Source organism: Medicago sativa, chromosome 8 (assembly GCF_051527215.1).
Source record: "Medicago sativa cultivar Bolivia chromosome 8, Bolivia_mono, whole genome shotgun sequence".
In the NCBI taxonomy this organism is placed as follows: Eukaryota; Viridiplantae; Streptophyta; class Magnoliopsida; order Fabales; family Fabaceae; genus Medicago; species Medicago sativa.
In genome coordinates, this window is record NC_140756.1 from 80,245,729 (window position 1) to 80,268,222 (window position 22,494).

Sequence of the window (22,494 nt, forward strand, 5' to 3'; positions counted from 1 at the left end):
TCCTCATTAAATGTCCATTAAAACAATGGTTCCTTATAAATTTTGGTACTTGGAAAAAAAAATTAAACTAATAAAAAAATATTAATGTAAAATATATACCTAGAATGGTACATATATAGTTTAATTTAGGATATATATTATAAAAAATACCTTGAAGGTGAATATTTTGAATCGTAGGATAATCCGTCTAGGATATAAAAGGATGAGGTTTATTTGGTTCTTATAACATACAACAAATGTCTATGTTTTTTTGTCGATAATAAATTTAATCTCGATTTTTTTAAAAAAAAATATACCTTCTTCTATTTTATTTATTAAAATTAAAATATTAACAGTGTCTGAAAATATATGTAACACTTCAACCACATTAAAAGTTTTGATCAATAAAAATGTCTTGCATAGTAAATATTTACTCATTAATCGTTTCCTTGGAAAAAATATTAGCTTTAAAAGTTGTGGTTAACAATAATGCAATAATTGTGCTTTAATTTTTTTAAAGGAATTATGCTCTAACTTTTTTTTTTTTGGAATTGTGATTTAACTTAAAATGCAAAGTTAGATGAGTATATTTTAATTGCTAAATGGATAGCACGGCCATGAGAAAAAATGGACATTTAACGTGTACCATATATCCTAATCGGATTATCAATATCATTATGAATAAAACAGTTCGACATAAATGGATAGTCCATTTTAAATCAACATAAAACTCATTTTGCTCTTGACTTATAAAAAAAAAAATCAACATAAAACGGTTCAATAACTTCTTTTTAACAAAAAAAAAACGGTTCAATAACATTTTTTTTGTTGAAGGATAGTATTTTATATTGTTTTATTTTAATGATATTATTTTTTGAGTGTGGCGGCATAGGATGGAGGTGTCTCGGAGCGGCAACCTAGTTGGGATGTCGATGATACCGCTTGAGGTTTGTCCACACTCCTTGCTTATAAAAAAAATGATATTATTTTACTCATTTCTAGGAAGATTATTACCATCGGATGAAAAAAAATGGTATGGGAAAAAAAAAACCAATCTTGATAATTTTGATTATAGATGGAACAATTTTCAATTTTAAAGTCAAATATTAGTAAAAAACTAAAATTGAAAATCATTAAAAAATATAAAATTCAACAAAAAAAATTGAACAAATCACCAATAATGCTACTAAAAAGTTCAAAATTTAAAAATCAAAACTTCAAGCCAATTTTATTGATTCATTAAAACCATTTCTAAAGATTTAGAAAGTTTGTCTCTATTCATGTCCCACACAAGCTCATAGGCGAAAGATTTGAACCATGATGTTCCATGTCACTTAAAAAGAAGATCTATAATTGTATTTTGGTGCTCATTAATTTCGTTGAATAACAAAATACAAAGAAACAAATAACAAATTTCTATAATATACAATAAGATCTTATGAATATTATAATATTAAGAAGAAAAAAAACTCATAATGAACATATGACAATTCTTACAACAATTTTTCGTAGATGCACATCAAAGTTGAAAGTACAACATAATCATTAATCTATAGAAAAACTACTATTTGGAATGTGAAATATCTATCATTTACAAAACAGATTATATCTCTAAAACTAATTAGATGAATAGTTGTACAAAAGAATAATCATTGCTTAAAAAACTAATAAAATACATCCATTCTAATCAACGTGTTTAATCCAATTTCTTCAAAGTTCACACCATATGTTGATTCTTTCATCACATTCAACGTTTGAGATCCACTTATGCAACAACTAAATAGAAAGTGAATAAAGATCAAGAATAATTGACAAAGAAAAACAGAAAGAAGTTTGTTTAATTGTTGTACCTATGAAAAAATATTAGAAATTGATCCAGTCTTAAGAATTAGATCTAAGAAGAAAAAAAATGAGAATAAGAAGTAAAAATGAATAAAATAAAAGTATGAATCTCGAAATTGAGTGAGAATGTTGAAACCAAAAAGCGCAATGTATAGTAGTGATATGAAAATTGTGAGTTGTAACTTAAAATTGTGTAAAAAGTGTGAGCTTCAAACACAATATTTATAGCCAACATGTATGAAGCAATCATAAAAAAAATTCCATGGATGTAGTAATTGACAATTAAATGGTACATTAATTATCAACAATTTGTATGATTAAATTAGAAAGAAAAAAAATACTCATGATTTTTTTATGGGAAACAAACACTCATGAGGTACATCTTTATTAAAAAAAATACTCATGATGTACATATCTATTTAATTTTTTTATTTAAATGTATAAAAAATTGTAAATGTGTTCAAAAACCATTTGTATAATTTTTTTTTCATGAATGTAGAAAATAATTCGACTAATATTAGTTAATTGTGAAAACGACATAGTTCATGTTGTCAAGTAAAATTTAACATTATTTCTTTAATATCATAAAAACAATGAGACGAAAGTTTTGGTAGTGAAGGTGTACTGATTTTAATGTAGTAATAACGTCATTAATATGTCAAAACAAAATAAAAAATGTCATTAAAGCCTTTTATTTGTTTTATTCGGCAATAATAAATTACAAATATATTTTGTAGGCATCTGCTTAATGAAACGGTCTATATTACTCCATCCGTAAATATCTTTAATAATCTATTAAAAAAATTATGAAAAATTGGTATTTTAAAAATATTATTCGAGACGAATCCAACATCTTATATACTATATTTTGTCTTTATATGTACAAAAATATGATCAAATTATATTATGTAAACAATACATATTTTTAAATTATGTCATTTAAAATGGGACGCAGTACTTTTTTTTTTTTGTTACCGGTTTATATTACTACTTAGTATTACTTATTTGCAGCCATCTCTCATTAATGCACTTAAATAATTGCACTATTTTATGGGATTATATCATATTTGATATGTTGAACAAGTGACTTCAAACACACAAGAGGGGGGTGAATTGTGATCTTTAAAAAACGATTTAACATAAGCACTTAAAAAAAATGTTTTAACCAATTAAAATAAAGTGCTTATAAAAGGTTTAAATAAATATAAAAATAGATATGGTTAGATAAAATAAAAGACAAATAAATTAAAAGAGATAAAGGGATGAGAGAAAAGACACAAGAAGTTTATACTAGTTCGGCCTAAAACAACAAGGCCTAGTCTAGTCCCCAAGGAAAAGCCCCTTGAGATTTTCACTGCTCTAGCTTTTAATTAGGATAAGCTGGCAACCTTTACAAATAACGAGCACTCTCCAAACAAAACAATCCTTTGTAGAAGAGTCTCTAAAACCAAGAGATATCACCTCTCTTGAAACCTTGGGATCGCACCCAATACAAATAAGAGTTACAATAATTAAATAATACACCAAATGTGTAGATATGATAAATTGAAGCACAAGTACTACAACTCAACTATGTAGTATAAAATAGCTCTCAAGATAATAAATTAGCAAGTGTAAAAATAATGAGAGTGACGAAATAATATTTTTCACAGAGTTTGAATGCAAATGTGAGTTCTTCAAAAGTGATAGCACGAGGCACCTATTTATATGAAAATGGTAATGAGGAGCTTGAAGAAAAGGTAGCCGTTGTACAAACATGAGATTACCCGTTGATGCCATTTTGTGAAAGATCATTGTTTTCAAAGTGAAATCCAATTATGGCATATAAAAATATTTGCAACGGTAAGAAAAACAATTAATTCCAACGGAAATAACCTTGATTGACCATAATCAATTGTATGAGTGCATAATCAATTTTGTAATTAAAACAAATAACATTGCAAGATATATATGATGTATTTTTAGTAGCCGTTGACACATTTGTAAACTATAATCAAATATACCATTTTTAAGCCATCAAGAAAAAAAGATGTTGTGCCAACGGTATCATTATCATAGGCATATATATAGTCATTACAAATTTGAAAGCATGCTGAAATATATTTTTATGAGTCAAAAATAGTTATGCAATTTCGGTGATAAATTATGGCTTTTCATGCAAAAATATTTTCATGCAAAATCACTTTTAAATAAAAACCATTGTGAGTGTGTGATTTATTTTAATGAGAGCTTTTTCTACTACTTACAAATAGTCCTAAAATAAATAAAAATAAAATTCAAGACTTGAAAGCTTGAATCTTCTTTTCCGCTTTTTGCATCTTTGTTCTTCTAGGACTTCTTTTGTCAATCATCAAAACCAAAGTATTCTTGTCAAGGCATATATTCACAGTCTATTTTTTTTTTGAGCAACTATTGCAGTCTATATAAAAAAAACATTTAAGGTACGAATAATAATATATAATAGGGCAATAGAACAATTATGATAAAAATGGAGTTTGCTACAATTGAATTAATCTAAAATTACTAAATATAATAAATTTGTTCCCATTGTAAACATTACGTTAAGGTATAAATAATAAATCCAACAAATTTAAGCAAAAAAAAATTCTAAGAAAATCAACCATATGATTCGACCATTGATACTTCAAATTTCTTTATGTGAATGACATATATCGGGAACGAATTCAATGAGCATCATACTCGATTGAATCAAAAAAATAATAAAACAAACAAAAAGATGAACAACGAAAAAACAAAGGAAAAAACTAAACAAACAAAAAAAGAGGCAAGGTTGTGATTTGTGATGTGAAAATTGGTGAAGCCATAGGTCTAATTTATAGTAATTTCCAGAGGGTAATTTGGTAAACTAAATGGATCTAATTTGGCATGAGAGTAATTACACGCAATCATTTTTAATTTTCGGTTACATATATTCTCTAACATAAGTCTTACTATTTTTTTTGCCCTTTTTAATCAGTTTTATTTCATCGATTTGCTATTTTTCAGTTGACTTCTATATGCATCTCTTACATATGGTCTTTCCCTTTTTTTTTTTTTTGAGGGGAACGTTTTTCCTTATTATTAAGGAAAATCAAATCATATTGTGTTTAATTGTTTTAATGCCACTTTGAATAAAATATCTTTGACATAATTACAACCAAATCAATTGTTTCACAATATTTGTAAAAAAAATAATTTGTCCAACATCATGATTATTATTATTATTACAAAAATAAAAATGTATAACATTATTTTTGTTTTGTTTTGAATAAACACTATTATACGGTATTATTACTATACAATATACATTTGAAAATAGAAACAAAAGTATATTACCTTAAAAAAGAACATATTAATTCAAATTATATAAAAAATTAATGGTTATTACCAAATCTAATTAAAATTATTTTAAAAAGTTACACTCTTATCAAATCATATTTTTATTATTTGACATACATCAATTATTTATTCTCTTTAACATTTAAATAATTATTCCATTACTTGTTTTATTTTAATCTCTGCATTCAAATATTTTAATTTAAATTATTTGTTTATTAAAAACATTAAATTATTTGATTAAAATTTGTATTTTTTGAATTCGAAATGATTGATTTCTAAAATTTAATCTCAAATTTATAAATTGATATTGTAAAACTTCCTTTTATATATGAACATTAAATACAAATATGTGAGGATGATTGTGGTGAGAGCATTTTGTGAGGATCAATATGGTAAGAGCATTTGTAAAAAAGAAATGGACACGTGGCAACACCAAAACAAAAGTAATTCATTTCCATAAAGGGCTATCTATGGAATAGGCCGTAAATTTATATAATATAGATTATTATTAATGATTTTGTTCTTTCATATTAGTTGTGCTCTCTGTTGGAATTTAAACGTTACCAGCAGCTGAATCTCACAAAGCACAAATGGGTAACTCAAATCACATCTTTTTCACATTTATGTTATACCTTTTGACTTTAAAACCATGTGTTCTGCTTTCCTGTTTTACGGAAATGCAAGCTCTTGATTAAGTGTTAATATGCACATAAGTTGATTATGTTTTTCATCTTGATTCAGCCCATTTCATTCTATTATATCATATGCCAGTCTTCTATTCAGTTTGTTGCTATCGTTGTGCCTTGTCTTTTAAGCCTTTCCTTTTTTTTACTTTCAACCATATTAAAATAACCTCACCCTTTCAATTTTTATTTGATCAAAACATTAAACAGAATTTGCTAAGGAGCATTGTTTAAATACAAACAAAAGTGAAGTTGCTAAGAAGCAGAAAGTAAGAAGCACAAAGAGAAAGTTTCGTGTGGAGTATGTTCGTCGTGCAAGAAACAAGAACGAAGTTGCCACAGAGCGAGAGAAACAGTTTCTTGCTAATAATAAAAAAAGAGCAAGTAAGTTTTACTCAATGCTGTAATGATATGTTCTTTGCATTGGGTTAACATGTACTTCGTCCATCTGTTATGATTTACATTTTGACTTTAAAACTATGTCAAGATACAATTATTTTTGCTTTCCTGTTTTTTTGAAAATGCAAGTTCTTGATTGAGTGTTTATCTTCCCATTGTTGCCAGGCTTGGGAAATTCAGCCCATTTCATTCTATTTTTACCTATGCATGTGTGGCTGTTGTGCGTTGTCTTTTTAACAGTTTCAGCCATATTAAAATAACCTCACCCTTCATTTCTTAATTGATCAAAACATTAAACAGAATTTGCTAAGAAGCTTCGTGCAAGTTACAACAAAAGGGTAGCTGCTAAGAAGAAAGAATTCTTGGACCGAAAGTTTCCTCTTTTGATGTTCAGGAACCAAAAGGGACTAGTTCAGAGCTATAATACTATATATAAAAAGAATGGCGATTGTGTTACTATTCCCTATGTGTTTGATTGTGACACCATGCGTATTGTTAAGGCAAGTTCTTCTGGAAATCTTAACTTAGTTTATGTGGCCTTAAGCATTGCTTTTTTAAATAAGTTTCAGAAATTTAGTTTCTTTGTGCATATTTGAATTCCTTAAATATCAATTTCTAAACCAACAGGAGGGCTATCTCAATGAAGAACTTCGCAAGCCCTTGTGCGAGAATGCTTTATAGGAGAAGGAAGAGTTGGAGGCAGATATTGATAGTGATGTGGCTACACGAGTTGATGAAACAAGTGGGTAGAGCAGGAAGAGTAGTTTTTAATATGGCAGCAGTTACTTGAGTACTTTTCAATTATAATTTTGAATCATGTGTGTTAGTGGTTTATGTTATGCGCTATGAAGCACGGACTCGGACACGGACACGGGACACGACACGGACACGGGACACGACTAATATAAAAAACCCCAGGACACGGACGCGGACACCGCGACACGGCGGATCTCAGCCGCGTCTGTGCATCATAGGTTATGCGTAACTTATGTTGTTGGCCAGCCAGTGAATGATCTATAAAGATTACTTTCTGCGTGTTTGTTATTAATCTTTAGACCTGAGCGAAATTTTTTTTTTCAATTAAATAATTTATATCTCAGACTGTTTTAAATTTATCATGAGTTTTTTTTTTTTAAAACTCGGTATCCGATCCAAGTTTATCACAAGAGTTTAAGAGTAAACAAAATAAAATCACACATAAAAGTACAAATTTTAATAATCATAGTTTAAGATGGTCTAAAAATAAGAATAACAGTAAAAAAGAGTATATTGTGGCCAAAGCATTTCATCTCAATCATGATTAACCTACGTATATTCAGTCTCTACACATTTTCATCCATAATGTATTAGTCATACCAAAATTAGTTACTCCAAACCTACACTATCCTTTTGCCTAAAGTTACCCATTACATATATTTACACATCACATAAACACCAATTAATACTGGTATTCTTATAGTCAATATGATATCTACAAATTTTGCACACAATCTGTCTAAATTTTTATTGATATCATTCATGTCGTCCTGTCTTAAAAGAGAGACCAACCCACCACTGGAATGAAAAATCCTAATGCAACATACCATCATAATGTGTTATGCATACTAAGTATCTTAACCTGTTCCACTCATCTTGATCTACTTTAAAAATGATTTTCGTTCTGCACTTCCACCATCGTTAAGGTGTATTGTTTTCCTTTACATATGTAACTCTTCTTTTCATCAAAATATTTATAAATATATTTATTTCAATGTTATTTTTCTTGGTTACCATATCATAGATACAAAGTTCATCAAATTTTCATTACACACAAGAGATGTGGATCAAGTCTCCCACTTGCATAAAGAGTTTAAGCTTCCTTGCCACTTAAATCAATTCATATGGGTTGTTTCAATGTTAATTAAATTTCGAACCCGGACACCCCCACTTCTCCACATTTAATGTCACTAGACTACTTGAGCAAAAAGTTCAAAACATACAACGTCACATCTTATGTATATTATCTATAACTAAATCTACACTAAACTTTTCATTAATTTTCTTTTTAATGTACTCTAACAAACACTAGGTCAAAAGTTTACATTTATGCATCTTGTTGTGAAGTGTAATCTTCTTTCTAGTACATATGGAATCCTGTAATTGCATATCACTAATTCAAACATATGTGTAAGGATAAAACAAAAAGTAGGGTAAAATTCTATTGAATCTTAGCTCCAACCCATATCATATCTGTCCCAATTAGAATTGTTTATACTAAGGTTTGTTCATTAGCATGTTTCACTTTTTCCTCTTGCATGCGTATTAGTTAGGTTATAGTTTGTTTTTCTGTTAAGTTTGTTATCTTTACATGTTTCATTCTAGTTAGAAATTTTCAGCACATGTCCACTTTGTATCTATATGTGATAGAATTATTGTCGGTTATTTCAGTAGAGTGTAAGCAAAAAACTACAATTTTCACCTATAAAATAGAATTTCATAAACACAACTTAAGATAATCCAACAAGAAAAGTTATTCATACTGATTCAATTCACAGTGCGTCAGAATTAAGAGATTATTAATTATATAATTTGTATAATTGATAAGAGCATACTTGGAGGAACTAAAAATGACAAACAGAGACACCCATTATGTGACAAATATTCAATATTAATCTTTAATTTGAATATGAGGTTAAAAGAAGCATGTGGGTTCTGTTTGTTTTCGGGCTTTTGAGGTGTGAAATTTGTTTGTAGGCTGTTGGAATTTTGTCTATGGGGGGGTACTTGTCATGTAAACACAGTTCATTTTCAAATATATTAACCACAATAATTCCACCTTATGTCACCTCATTCCTTTGGATTTTTCTTCACCAACTTGAAGATCTCATTCTAGTAACAGATTCAAGTCTCAAAGTACCATCGTGCCCTGCTTTTAAATATGCTAGTAATCTACCACATGGTCATGGAGTTTCATAAATGCATACATGAACGTGTCCTAGTTTTTATGTACTAAATATAAAATACATTCACTTTTACTAAATATGAAAATGATAAAAAAAAATGAATTAAGAATGAATGAAATGTTATATGAATATTTATCATGTTATTCTTTCAATTATGTAAAGCTCAAATGTATACCAAAATATAGACATAAAGTTCTCTCATCCAAAATCCAACTTTCAAACATATCCTTAAATGGGTGTAAGAAGTTGGGTTATTAGGGAAGTCCGAAGTTACTTGAGGATCATCATATTGAGTTAAGAGCAACCACGCAAGTTAAATTAGACACCACATCTTCATCCAAAACCTTAGCACATTGGGTATAAGTTCATTTATATGATGTTCAACTTTCACTTTTTCATACAACGTGAGACACATCAACAATCATCCCTTAATTGTGAATTCATCCAATCATTTGAGACTTCTCTCTCTTAAGCAAAATTGTTTTCATCCACATATACTTGCATCGTCAACATCAAGGAGACAAACTGCACTTAGCGCCATTGTTAGAAAGATGCTCGACATAAGAAGTTGGTCGCCTTTAGTCCAAAATCATCTCTGATACCATTATTGGATAGTGAAGGAGTTTTAAAACACCGGGAAATTATCAAATTAGGCTGAGAACAACCACAACAGATGAATTTAACATCATATCTTTCCCCAAAATCTTAAGTCATTATGTATATAGATCATATCACTCTTATGATGTTCAACTTCCACTTTTCAATTCAAATATAAGACTCTTATTTGATATACCAATATAAAAAAAAAATTAGAAAAATGGAAAAAATAAGAGGAGAAAGAAAAGAAAATGTCATGAATAATATGATTGATAAAGAAGACAAAATATGAGAGAATACATAAATGTGACATGGAAAATAGAGAATGTGTGAAAAATCAACATTAGTCTTCATCTAAACGACTAAACTTTTTGCATTTCATTTTTTTAGAATATGTATACTATTCACCATTCTACTTAACCACATTTTAGTTATGTTTATCACAACATGAGTGCAATTTGAATCAGATGCCTTTTAGTAATACCTTTGAAGAAGAAAACAAAACCATAATCTGACAAAAAACATGTTATTAATTAATTAATTACCTCATTCATGAACCTCATTGTTACATAAGCCTTTAATTTCTTATTGATCAATTAGTCCACAACTTCTTTTCATAAACAAACCCTTTTTCTCAAACTCTCATGGAAAACACAGACACCTTAAAATTTCCACACCAAACTCATCAAACTCACAAAAACAACAATATTTCTTTGGTCCCTCATGAAATAGACAAACCCTATGAGAACAAAGAAAGGAACACTGTTAAAAAGATTCCAAAAACATCAAACAAAGGTCATCAGAGAAAGTATCTGGGAGTGAGACAAAGGCCATCAGGAAGATGGATAGCTGAGATCAAAGACTCATCATCACAGAAACTAAGACTATGGTTAGGTACTTTTGATAGAGCAGAAGATGCTGCTCTGTCTTATGATTCTGCTGCAAGGCTTCTTAGAGGAAGAAATGCCAAAACTAACTTTCCAAATACTCATGAGCAAGATTTCAGCATTTTAGGGAAGAATCCTAGAGCTTTTCAGCTTCTTAAGCATGCAATGATGAAGAACCATGCAGTTTCTTCATCATCATCTGTTTATTCCACTGTCATGATGCCATGGAAAAATGATCAACTTGACGCGGTTGTTGAGGAAACTATAGTTTGTTCTATTCCTGATGATGAAGGTTCTACTGCAGGGTGTAGTGGAATTTCATTTGGAAGTTCTAAGGTTTATTCTTCTGTTGTTGTTGCTCCTTCTTTCAGTGCTTCTTAATTCTCATTGTTATAATTAATTAAATAACGCCTTAAACAAGTATGTTTTAAGTATTCATTCTTCTTTTTTTTTTTTTTTGAGGGAAGTATTCATTCTTCTTTATTTTGTTTATTTCAAGTTATTCATTTATTTATGTTCACTATATATGTTACATATGCATGCTGCCACCATATTCTGATTAGTGTTCACAAATTTATGCTTTTATTTCTTGATCTAATTATAATGTTGTGTGCGTCATAAGATTTCTCATATTTTCATCGATCCTTGTATATATCTTTGGAAGGTTTTGAAAATAAGATACACGAACAATTGCAACATTAATCTTTTTTTATGACTTCACGACTGCAATCTGGCCAAGATTATGGTCATATTATCAGCAATCCATTATATCAAAGATTGCGGTGTATATATCAAATATGTTGTCCGTGATTTAAAACCTAATATAAGTGTATTGTTTTCCTTTACATATGTAACTCTTGTTTTTTTGTGGTGATTATCAAATGGATGTTGCTTCCTAAAAGACAAAAAAGAGGGAATGAGATGCAGAACTAAAATAAATGTTTACAAAAGGCCAAGGACGTGAATCATGTGCAGTAGAACTTGCATTTGGTGGCAATATAGTACTAAACTAGTATACATGTTGTCTTGTACTCCATCTTGATAAAAATTATGATTTAGTACTAGATTAAATTTGAGGGAAAAGTTCAAAGAAAAGACTAAAGTTTTGTGGCAAACAAGAATCAAAGATCAGAGATGGAGGGAGTAGAAACAAAATAAAATAGGAACTGATTCATCTACTATCACATTAGAATTAGAATGTTGTCTTAATCTTGCTCCGGTTATTGTTAAAAGGAATGGAAGTATTTCTAGAAAACATACAATTTTCTTGATTTCAAATGTAAGCACAAGGAGGAATTTAAGGTGCTAATAGATAACTCTATACACACTTGTAGGAGTTTCCTAATTAATACACACTTCTAGATACATTGCACACTTTTCTAGAATTTAAGTATTTTTAGATTATTCTTAATTTGAAATTATAATTAAGAGGCTTCCAATACTCCTTTGTATTCCTTATGAACACTAATAGGACTTAAGTGAGGCGGGTGGAAGAAGGCTTCAAACATTTTAACCTCTCATGAGAAATGGTTTTTGTTTGCCTCAAAGGTCTCAACTCTATTGCCTACGAAATATATGAGCCTTTGGTAAAGTGTAGAAGTACATGACATTCATTGGTATGAATCCAGTCATGCCAAGGAAGATAGAGTATGAAGGCTTGCCGTCTATGACAAAGAAAGCATGTGAAATTTCATTTCCTTTTATCCCACCACAACATCTGCTACAAGAACTCCATAGGCGTTAGATTTTTCACCCATGAAGCTAGCCATTTTCATATTGGTTGGGATCAAGTCTTCATGTTCTTTCCCAGCTTCTTTGAAGTTAGAAACGACATAACATTTACAACTACACCACAGTTGACGAAGACTCAACTAAACATTTTTCCATTGATAGAAGTTATGATGACCTAAGGTTTAAGATGTTTTATCATGTCTTGGTGGCATTTTCAAATAACATACCTTCAGTTTCCTTTCCTTCGGCTAAGGTGGCCCATTCAGTGTCTTCAACGAAAACATCACCTTCTAGTTCTCTTAGCTGAAGATTGCCTCCTCATATTCCAAAGGGATCAAGTTGATGGCGCTGTTTCTGCCATGAAGATGTCTTTGTCATTATTGATCAAGATATTTAATAATGAATCTTTCTGCAATTTTGGGTAATTATCATATTCTTCAGCACCCCATTTCAGAAAGTCAACCGGCCGGTGCAACCATATTTCCATACTTGTCTATCTCTAGAGGTTGGTAAATGAAGGGTATCCTTGCCTGATGGTTCTAGCTCATGAGCATCTAACTTTGCGATATTGGAGATATCCTCAGCAGGTGGCATCTGACTTATAAAGGGTCGTGTCTTCTTCAGCGGTTGAAATGCCATGTTGAGTGCTTTCAATACCTTGGAAGATGATATTTCTTGTGTTGTACTTTTACTATTAGTTGTAGAGTTTGTTTCATCTTTTGTAAGGATCTTCTCTGGTGCCTCCTCTTATGAGTTCCAGTGAGATCCATCATATTTAGTGTAGTCTCTATGGCCTTTCGATTTACCATTCATGGAGAAGGATTTGTTCGATTGGCCATCGGTTCTCATAGTTAATCACTACAAATAAAAATGTTTTTTGAAAACATTGTCACGAGCCAAAAATATTTGCTAAAGAGATGTCCTAAGAATACTATCTTTTCAACAATCTCTCGACAATCACCTAATTTTTTAAGTAAATAGTGAGTCTCTCATTTTAAAAATGATTCCCTCAAAAAGTGATATGATCACATTGATTTTATCAAGTATGAACATAGAGTTTTGAAATGAGAATGTCCTTATCATTTCTTGTCTTTTTTCCTTAATGATAACTTAGGGTAGTACTTATTTAAATTAGAAAGTCAATTGAATAATAAAGAATGAGAAAAGGGGTAATATCATAAATTCATCCTAGACATATAAATAGAACAAACCAAGATAAAAAAACCCTATTTTCCCAGAAACAGAACAGGAAAAGAGAAGCTCTATTCCAACTCTTTGTTGTATGCAATGCAATCTTCAATTCTTGTTCTCAATCAGGTGAGTTTTCAATTAAAAACTAGGAATTGGGTTTTGGTAATGAGAAATAGATGATGTTGAAATTAGGGTTTACGAGTTAGAGATTTGTATGAGTTTAGCAAATGCATGTGTAGAAAAAGTGATGAATATTGGTATGTTAGTAATTGCATGTAATATTTCAATGGTGAAGATAATGAAAGGAAGGGTACATTGTATATATTTAATGAAAGGAATTACGATTATTATTCAATCATATTTTATAATGAAAGATAACAAAGTTTGCTTAAATGAAATATATAAAAGCTGAGTAACCCATTTCATCGACTTTTGATTTTAGGGTTGCTGATATTCACTCACCTATCTCTCCCGATTACGTTTCTGGTTACTCTCTTTCTTTCTTTCTTTCTTATTTGGGTTTTGTGAAATGGGTTTAATATGTGATTCGTCCCTGCAAATAGGGTTCGCTTAAAATTTCGTCCCTGCAATCGCTAATCCTTTTTTTTTGCCCCTGCAAAGTTTAATCAGTTAAAAATTCGTCCTTTGACCCAGTTTAATCACTGCCACGTCAGCAAATCACCAAAATGGCACGCGAAAGGACGAAAATACCCCTGGCTTATTTTTTTTCCTTAAAAAAAATTTCAAAATTTTGAAAATTCTTTTTTTAAATTTAAAAAAATCTGAAAAAATCATAAAAAATTTCGGAAAAAAATTTTAAAATTAAAACTGAAAAAACTGAAATTTTTCCGAGAAAAAATCGTAAAAAAAAAATGGGGAAAAATCTGGAAAAAAAAGTTTTTTGAAGGAAAAAACAAAAAAAAATAAGCCAGGGGTATTTTCGTCCTTTCGCGTGCCCTTTTGGTCATTTGCTGACGTGGCAGTGATTAAATTGGGTCAAAGGACGAATTTTTAACTGATTAAATTTTGCAGGGGCAAAAAAAAAGGATTAGTGATTGGAGGGACGAAATTTTAAGCGAGCCCTATTTGCAGGGACGAATCACATATTAAACCCTTGTGAAATTGAGTAAGTGTCTTTTCAACTAATTTTAAACCCCTTATTTTTGTTGCTTTTTTCAATTATATGTTATCAAATGGGGTATTAATTAGTGTTTAAAACTTTTGTATCAGTTGCGGTACGGTATCTGTTGGAATTTGAAGGAGCCTTGTCGGCTGCAGTTGAATCTCACAAGTGCAAATGGGTAAATCAAATAACCTCCTTTTTTCATTTTGGTTAACCTGCACTTCATTCATCCGTTATGATTTACATTTTGGGATTAAAACCATGTGAAGATACAGTTATTTCTGCTTTCCTATTTCACTAAAATGCAAGCTCTTGTTTGAGTGTTATTTGTTAATATGCTCACATAAGTTGGTTTTGTTTATCTTCTATTTTATTTTTGGCTCTTGATCCTTGTCTTTTTTTTTTTTAAACTTTCAACCCATTAAAATAATCTCACCCCTTTTGTTTCTTATTTGATCAGAACATTCAACAGAATTTGCTACGAAGCATCCCGCAAAAAACAACAATAACGAAGTTGCTAAGAAGCCTTGTTTGAGGATCAAACCGTTTCTTGCTAAGAAGAAAAAAGGAGAAAGTAAGTTTTACTCGATGTTGTATTAATATGTTCTTTGCACTTAAATTAATTTCAGTTAACATGCACTTCTTCCATATGTTATGATTTAGATTTTGACTTTAAAACCATGTGAAAATGCAAGCTCTTGATTGAGTGTTAATATGCACATAAGTTGATTATTTTTATCTTGCTATTGTTATAAATTCAATGTCATTCTTTTGGCTGCTGTGCCTCATCTTTTTCTTTTTTTAACTTTCAGCCGTATTAAAATAATCTCACCCGTTCGATTATTAATTGATCAAATGTTAAACAGAATTTGCTAAGAAGCGTCTCTCAAAAAACAACAAAAATGAAGTTGCTAAGAAGCAAAAAGTAGGGCGCACAATGGGAGAGCCTCTTACTGAGAAGCAAAAAGCAAAAGGTAGATTTTACTCAATGTTGTGATGTTGTATTAAATATTAATATGTTCTTTGCAGTGAAATTAGTTTGGGTTAACATGCACTTCATCCATCCGTTATGGTTTAGATTTTGACTTTAAAATCATGTGAAGCTACAATTTGTTTTGTTTTCTTGTTTTATCAACCTCTTGATAGTGCACAAAAGTTGGTTATGTTTATTTTGCTATGGTTGCCATACTTGTGAAATTTAGCCCATTTCATTCTATTATTTTCTATGCTGTCTCCTATGTTGTTTTTGGCTGCTATGCATTTTTTTTTATATATTTTAATTTCTTCCGTATTAATATAATCTCACCCTTTCGTTTCTTATTTGATCAAAACATTAAACAGAAATGGCTGAGGGTTGCTCAAAAAACAGCAAAAATGAAGTTGTTGAGAAGCCTTATTTGAAGTTCAAATCGGCTCTTGCTAAGCAGGAAAAAGGAGAAAGTAAGTTTTACTCAATGCTGTAATATACACTTCTTTCATCTGTTATGATTTAGATTTTGACTTGAAAACCATGTGAAGCTACAATTTGTTTTGCTTTCTTGTTTTACTATTGTTGCCATACTTGTGAAATATAGCCCTTTTCATTCTCTATTTTTTCTATGATGTCTTCTATTTTGTTTTAGGCTGCAATGCCTCATCTTTTTTTTTTTTAAACATTCAGCCGTAATAAAATAATCTCACCTTTTGTTTCTTATTTGATCAAAACTTTAATCAGAATGTGCTAAGGAGCGTTGCTCAAAAAACATAAAAAATGAAGTTCCTAAGGAGCAAGAAGTAGGGACCGCAACGGGAGAGCCTCTTACCGAGAAGCAAACAAAAGAAAGTAAGTTTTACTTCAATGTGGGGGATGTTGTATTGATATGTTCTTTGCCGTGAAATTAGTCTGGGGTTAACATGCATTTCATCCATCTGTTATGATTATGAACCATGCAAAGACACAATTCTTTACGCGTTCCAATTTTATTAAAATGCAAGCTCTTGATTGAGTGTTGATATGCACATAAGTTGGTTATGTTTACCGTGGTATTGTTGCCATACTTGGGAAATTTATCCTATTTCATATTCTATTATTTTCTGTTTTGTCTTCTATTTTGTTTTTGGATGTTGGTTGAGCCTCATCATTTTTATTTTATTCCCTTTTTAACTTTCAGCCGTATTAAAATAAACTCACCCTTTCACTTCTTATTTGTCTAAAACTTTAAACAGAACCCATGAAGCAATATGGGTGGAGGAAGATCAGCCCTTGTTGTATTCGTAAGGCAAGTTATTCCTGAAACTCAACAAAGTTAACGTGGCCTTTATCATTGCTTTTGATACAACACTACTACAAAATACCCCCTTTAATAGCACTTATTTTGGCTCTTAATAGCGCTTCTCAAGCGCTAAGAAAGCCCCCGCTATAAAAGGTCAGGAGCCTATAATAGCGCTTTCCAAACGCTATTAAATAGCAACACGTCAATAGCGCTTTCAGAAAAGCGCTAATATAGCCTTATTTTTGTGCTATTAAAGTCGTTTTCTAACAGCCGTTTCTTAGCACTTTCTGAAAAGCGCTATTGTAGCCTTTCTACTCAAACAAGCTTTTCTTAGTGTTTTACTGAAAGCGCTAATAAAAGTTACAATTTATTTATTTATTTTTATTTAAATCTAAAACCAAAAACACTATAATTAAATCTACAATCTAAAACTCAATAATAAGAATCTGAAATATGAATATAGAAAATTGCATTCATGATAATCTCATTACAAATGTCATAATATTAATCAATCCACAATTACCAACAAAAAAAAGCACCTAAAAGCAGCCGCAATTACCAACAACAAAACACCTAAATTTAAGAGGACTCGTGACAAGCTATCCAACGTCTGGTTGATAAATCTACCAGCAACATTTTCTCCTGTGTTGTATAATATGAAACGAAAATTAAGTAACATCGAATTCCCAGCACAACCAACAATTTAAAATAACTTAAAATTAAAAAAACATAAATGAAAGTTGTTGAAAAAGAAAACGAAACTCACTAATATATTCGACCATAAAGGTTGCCCAATCCTCCTCGACCTCAACTATTTTGTCTTTAGAATATGTTTCACATCTGTGAGTTTCAAAGGACTTCAAATATAAAAGTAGCGAAAAATTGAATTAGAATATGAATACCTATATATATATAATTACAAATTAATAGTATATTTAAAATCACATACATACATTTTTAGGTGTTTAAGAAGCAGCCTTAGCATGAAAAAGCTTGTCAAATTGTAGAATCCATACACTGATCACCAATTTACAATTCAGTATATCATAACTTACAATATAAATTGCTGCATTTCAATTCATACACGGGCAATCACATCTACCTCACAATTCTAATATCCCATTGATCACGTCTTAGAATTTTTATCATGCTGAAACTTCAAATGGTGATGCATAGAATGAATAGCCCGAATTTAGGACATATTTCAAGTAACAGAAACAAATACAGATAGCCAACGGTATTCCAAGTGAAAATATAACTACCTTTAGAATGCTAGTAGTTATAGTAATAAAATCTTGTAGAAACCCAAAGGCTAAAAGACAAGATTACCAGATCATAAGATTAAGAGTAAGAAAATTACCCAAGCCTGAAAAGACGAGAGCGTGTGCGGGCACCTACAGCTGCAGACACAATTGTTGCTGCACGAACATTTTCAAGGCCAATGTTTTCAGCAAACCCAATAAGGAATTAAAACTAAAATGCAATGGGAACTTTTAAAACTAAACACTTGTTTGAGAGAGAAAAGCAAACAAAAACATTAACACGTTAATGTGATAGATCCTAAAATATTAAGGGACCGTTTGGATAAGCAACTAACTATGTGTTTATTCAGCAAGCACTTATCATATCAATGCTTATGTATTAGCTGCTTCTACAATTGAAGAGAGAATGAGAGAAATTTATGCATAAACTCCACGCAAGATATTTCTTTAAGCCACTGTACCGTGTGCATGAAAATAAGTTGAAAATAGCTTATGAACATATGATAAGTTCTTTGAAATACTTATAAATTGGTTGTGTTATAAGATAAGTTTAAATAAAATCCTCCAAACAGCCACTAGGTGCAAATGCGAAACAAAAGCGGAAGAAAAACCGCTAGTTGTTTTCTCAAACCAGCAATAATTACTATTTTAGTCAAGCTAGTTTCATTTCTTAACTCATTTACATTGGATGGCAGGCTTAAAATTGCAGTATTCAGGTGCAAGAAATTGACAAAAATTTATATGTTAACTCACAATAATTGATCTCACGACAAGAAAAACACAACAATTGATCTACACACGAGTTTTGCGGTTGTTTGGTTTAAATATTTGAGGTAGATTGATATAAAAAATAACAACAAAAAAAATGGTCACCTGAAGTAATGAAAGATCCGTAGCTAATTGTGATAGTATTCCAGCCACAAAAGCGTCACCAGCACCGGTGGTGTCAACTGCATCTACCTTCATTCCCATCACTCTTCCACTGAATTCCTGCAAAGAAATAGACAGGAGTGATGTTATTAATGGTGGATAGCGGTTTACAGTGGAAAGCTTAAAATCCTCTAGCATAGCAATACGGCAGATGGAAATAATTGCCACCAAAGGGTTCCGCATGAAAGCTGCCATGAAAAATTGCCACCAAAGTTTAAAACCAATAAATTTCCAGGACATTTCTAAAGGTAGGTAAGTCAAACAAGGCAGATTAATTAATAACAAAATATCATGGTTATTCCATCTGATTTCTTCACACTTTTCTCGGTTCTTTGCTCTCTTGGGAAAGGACGGAGGCTTCAGTAAAGGCTGGCTTTGGTTTGACATTCTATGGTTTCTGCCTTTCTGTTGTAATGGGTTGTAGTATCATGTGTACTCCTCTTTTTCATTTGCAAATATCATGTTTTGATTTTCAAAAAAATAAAATAAAGATATCATCGATTCTATAACAATGATTCTAAATGAGGTTAACCTCTATTCTAATCTATGTGTCCAGATGGAGTAGTAACTTTGGAAGGCATACCTTGGTGTAATACCTGCAGCCTTCTGCACCTTCAGTAACAAGGAGTAGCTTGAGGTTTGGATGGAAAAGTTTTCGAACAACAGCATCATCATAAGGGTTTTCACCATTTGTAAGAAAAGAAATCTCTTCTTCACTAATCTGAAAAAATAATCATGGATTGATTCTGTTAGTGATGACATTTTCATTCTATTTTACATCCCCTGTAATTATTATTCTAGAAAAACGGAACAGAACACACAATCGGGAACTAAAGATATATATGCCGACTGACGAAGATAGCAACCTTGAATTTATCTCAAATTCATTATTCTAACTATGCTTCATATTACCCATGTTCTTTTTAATCTTAAATCAAGCAAGAGAATCAAGTAAACCAAATGAACAAAGTAAATAAATTTGAGGTGAAAAAGTCAAATTTACTAAAAAAAAAATCTTGTTGGTAATAAGATAAGAAGTTTACTAACATTTTAGTCTGTTCAATTTAATAATTTCTTTGATATTTTCAAATTATAACTTCAAAAATCTTGTTGGTAATAAAAATTTTACTAAAATTATAACTTCAAAAATATTTTATTAATCTGAAATTTTAAAAATATGACCATTGTTAAAATATTGAAGACTTGTTAGTTAGACACATCAAATTGGATATGGAGAGCTTAAATTGTTATCACTACTAGTCTCCTGGTCTCTACATAACACGTAAAAAAAATATCTAAATTAGAGATCATCATTTACTTGTGTTTTTCTTATTCAAAAGAAACAAAAGAAAACAGATAATAGTTTCTTTTTCCTCAATAAAGAACAATATAGTATAGTAACATGCAAAAACAGAGAACAATAAGCATAAAGAAAACATAGAACATAGGAATGAAATAAACTAATAGTTTCTTTCAATAAACTAACCATAAGTTTAATATATGGAAGCACACATGCCTTTCATTGTTGTAACCGCTATCTGATAACAGTGGAGATTACATAGAGTCAAAAGCGTAATTTGAAGACAATAATTATTCCATCCTCAAATTTTCAGATAAGCAAATCACTACATACCTCTTCCTAGTATTCTCTTCTTGACACGCAACCGCACTACTTGAAATGTCAAATTCCGTGCTCACACTTGCAAATTCAGACGAAGAAGAAATCATATCAGCCACATTTGCCACACAAAACATACGTAATAAACAACTAACTACAAATGTGTCTTATCTTAATCCACCATACGAGCAAAAAAACATCAATCCTATAGTTTTGTAATTTTATTTAAAAACAGGAAATGAAAACAAAACATGTTTTCTGAATGTAAGCACACTCTAACTATTCCAACTAACAAATTCAAAAATAACAATTCCAACTAACAATCAATCCTATTAAGTATCATCAACCTATGAAGCAGTGACACATACATGAACACCAAACACGACACTGACAGTCTGACACACCGACACCCATAATTGTTTGAAAAAAATGACATAATTAAATGTAATCATATGTGTTGGTATTGGATGTGTCGGATACCAGATATGCCTTCGATCATGGTGCTACATAGGCATCAACAAAAGGGAAAAGGATCAAATGATACAAGCTAAAAAAATAAAATTTTCCACTCTTCCTCCAACTCAAAGTAATAAAACAAAATCTGACAACAATAAGTAATAAAACATTCAAATTGAAATTCAGAAAAGGGTCTATTGAACAAAAAGTATAAATCCACCCATGCAACAATTTTCCCAAAAAATTACCCTTTTATCATCATATATACAAACAAAAATTAATTAAAAACAAAGCCAACAATCATCAATTATGAACTTGAATTGCTACAACAACTAGAATGAACAATCAATCATGTTAATTACGAAAGCAAAATAAAAAGCAAATTTTTTGGGAATCAAAATGCGAAAATGAATTGAATTAAAGGGAAACCTTGGATTGGAATTGGACCAAAGGAAATGGGTGGGAGGAGATGGGTCGATGAAAGGGGAATAATCGCCAAGAAAATCCAAATAATCGGTGTTTTCTAATAACTCTAGAGAATCCATTTTCGATTCAAACCGCTTGCTCTATCTGGGAATAACAACCTTCAACATTACACCTTATGCAATAATAGGGGGGAATCAGTGTTAACATTACACCTTGTTCAATGAGTTCTGGGTTATGGGGTTTCTAGGTTATCGATCTGATTCGATTTGGGGTTTATGATTCGATTTGTGTCCGGTTTGTGTTCTGGGTTCAGGATTTGTGTTCCATTTGTGTTCGATGGGGTTTCTGGGTGAGTGGGTTTGATGGGGTTTATGGTGGATAAGAGAAGAGTGAATGATAGAGGAGAAGAGATGAGTGAGTGATGGAGGAAAAGAGTTCACGATTTGTGAATGATGGAGGAGATGAGTTCTGGGTTCAGTTTTCACAAGCTAGTGTGAGGTGTGTGGTTGAGAATATTGTACGCGAAAGTGAAAATACATATCCGCCTTTTTTTTTTACTATTTTGTCCTAAACATAGCGTTTGGAGAAAACGCTATCTAAACCTCATCCAATAATAGCGTTTGATGAAAAGCGCTATCGTTCTGAAACTAAATAATAGCATTTTTTCAAAAGCGCTATATGATCCATGTTTTTCACTAGTTTTTCTTAGCATCCAACCAAAAGCGCTAAAAAAGGCATGTGTGTTGCATTTTTAATAACATTTACGTAAAAACGCTATTAAAGTTGTGCTATTAAAAGCCAAAATTGTGGCATGTCTTTTTTTTTTTTAAACTTTCA

The 22,494-nt window shown here is 30.8% G+C and overlaps 3 protein-coding genes and 1 long non-coding RNA gene across 14 annotated transcripts; 3 read left to right on the forward strand and 1 right to left on the reverse strand.

The window, feature by feature from the left end:
* The first annotated feature begins 6,051 nt into the window (after window positions 1-6,051).
* LOC146902059 (uncharacterized) lies at window positions 6,052-7,276 on the forward strand. Its single transcript, XR_015021141.1, has 4 exons — window positions 6,052-6,227; window positions 6,543-6,742; window positions 6,870-7,077; window positions 7,217-7,276. It is a non-coding gene; the product is annotated as an uncharacterized LOC146902059 (long non-coding RNA).
* A 2,972-nt stretch (window positions 7,277-10,248) lies between these two features.
* On the forward strand, window positions 10,249-11,134 carry LOC146902060 (ethylene-responsive transcription factor ERN3-like). The gene has a single exon (XM_085734438.1). The coding sequence runs from the start codon at window positions 10,426-10,428 to the stop codon at window positions 11,047-11,049; it is 624 nt and encodes a 207-aa protein (XP_085590564.1). The 5' UTR covers window positions 10,249-10,425; the 3' UTR covers window positions 11,050-11,134.
* A 3,650-nt stretch (window positions 11,135-14,784) lies between these two features.
* On the forward strand, window positions 14,785-16,986 carry LOC146902061 (uncharacterized). Its single transcript, XM_085737104.1, has 6 exons — window positions 14,785-14,891; window positions 15,174-15,287; window positions 15,580-15,687; window positions 16,055-16,153; window positions 16,428-16,535; window positions 16,919-16,986. The coding sequence occupies exons 1-6, from the start codon at window positions 14,888-14,890 to the stop codon at window positions 16,984-16,986; spliced, it is 501 nt and encodes a 166-aa protein (XP_085593230.1). The 5' UTR covers window positions 14,785-14,887.
* A 422-nt stretch (window positions 16,987-17,408) lies between these two features.
* LOC146902062 (putative fructokinase-6, chloroplastic) lies at window positions 17,409-22,171 on the reverse strand. 11 transcript variants are annotated; one of them, XR_015023542.1, is made up of 9 exons: window positions 21,661-22,167; window positions 20,791-20,856; window positions 20,644-20,695; window positions 19,741-19,878; window positions 19,101-19,217; window positions 18,326-18,383; window positions 17,919-17,982; window positions 17,732-17,822; window positions 17,409-17,607 (listed from the first exon to the last, which is right to left on the reverse strand). XR_015023542.1 is itself a non-coding variant. In XM_085737763.1 (7 exons), exons 3-6 carry the CDS (start codon window positions 20,644-20,646, stop codon window positions 18,360-18,362), a joined length of 282 nt encoding a protein of 93 aa, XP_085593889.1. In that variant the 5' UTR covers window positions 20,647-20,695; window positions 20,791-20,856; window positions 21,661-22,167; the 3' UTR covers window positions 17,409-17,822; window positions 18,326-18,359. The 11 variants fall into 11 exon arrangements, 1 of the variants encoding a protein (XP_085593889.1); XR_015023544.1 differs by lacking the exon at window positions 17,919-17,982 and having other exon boundaries at window positions 17,732-17,805; XR_015023543.1 differs by lacking the exon at window positions 17,919-17,982.
* Between the last annotated feature and the right edge of the window lie 323 nt (window positions 22,172-22,494).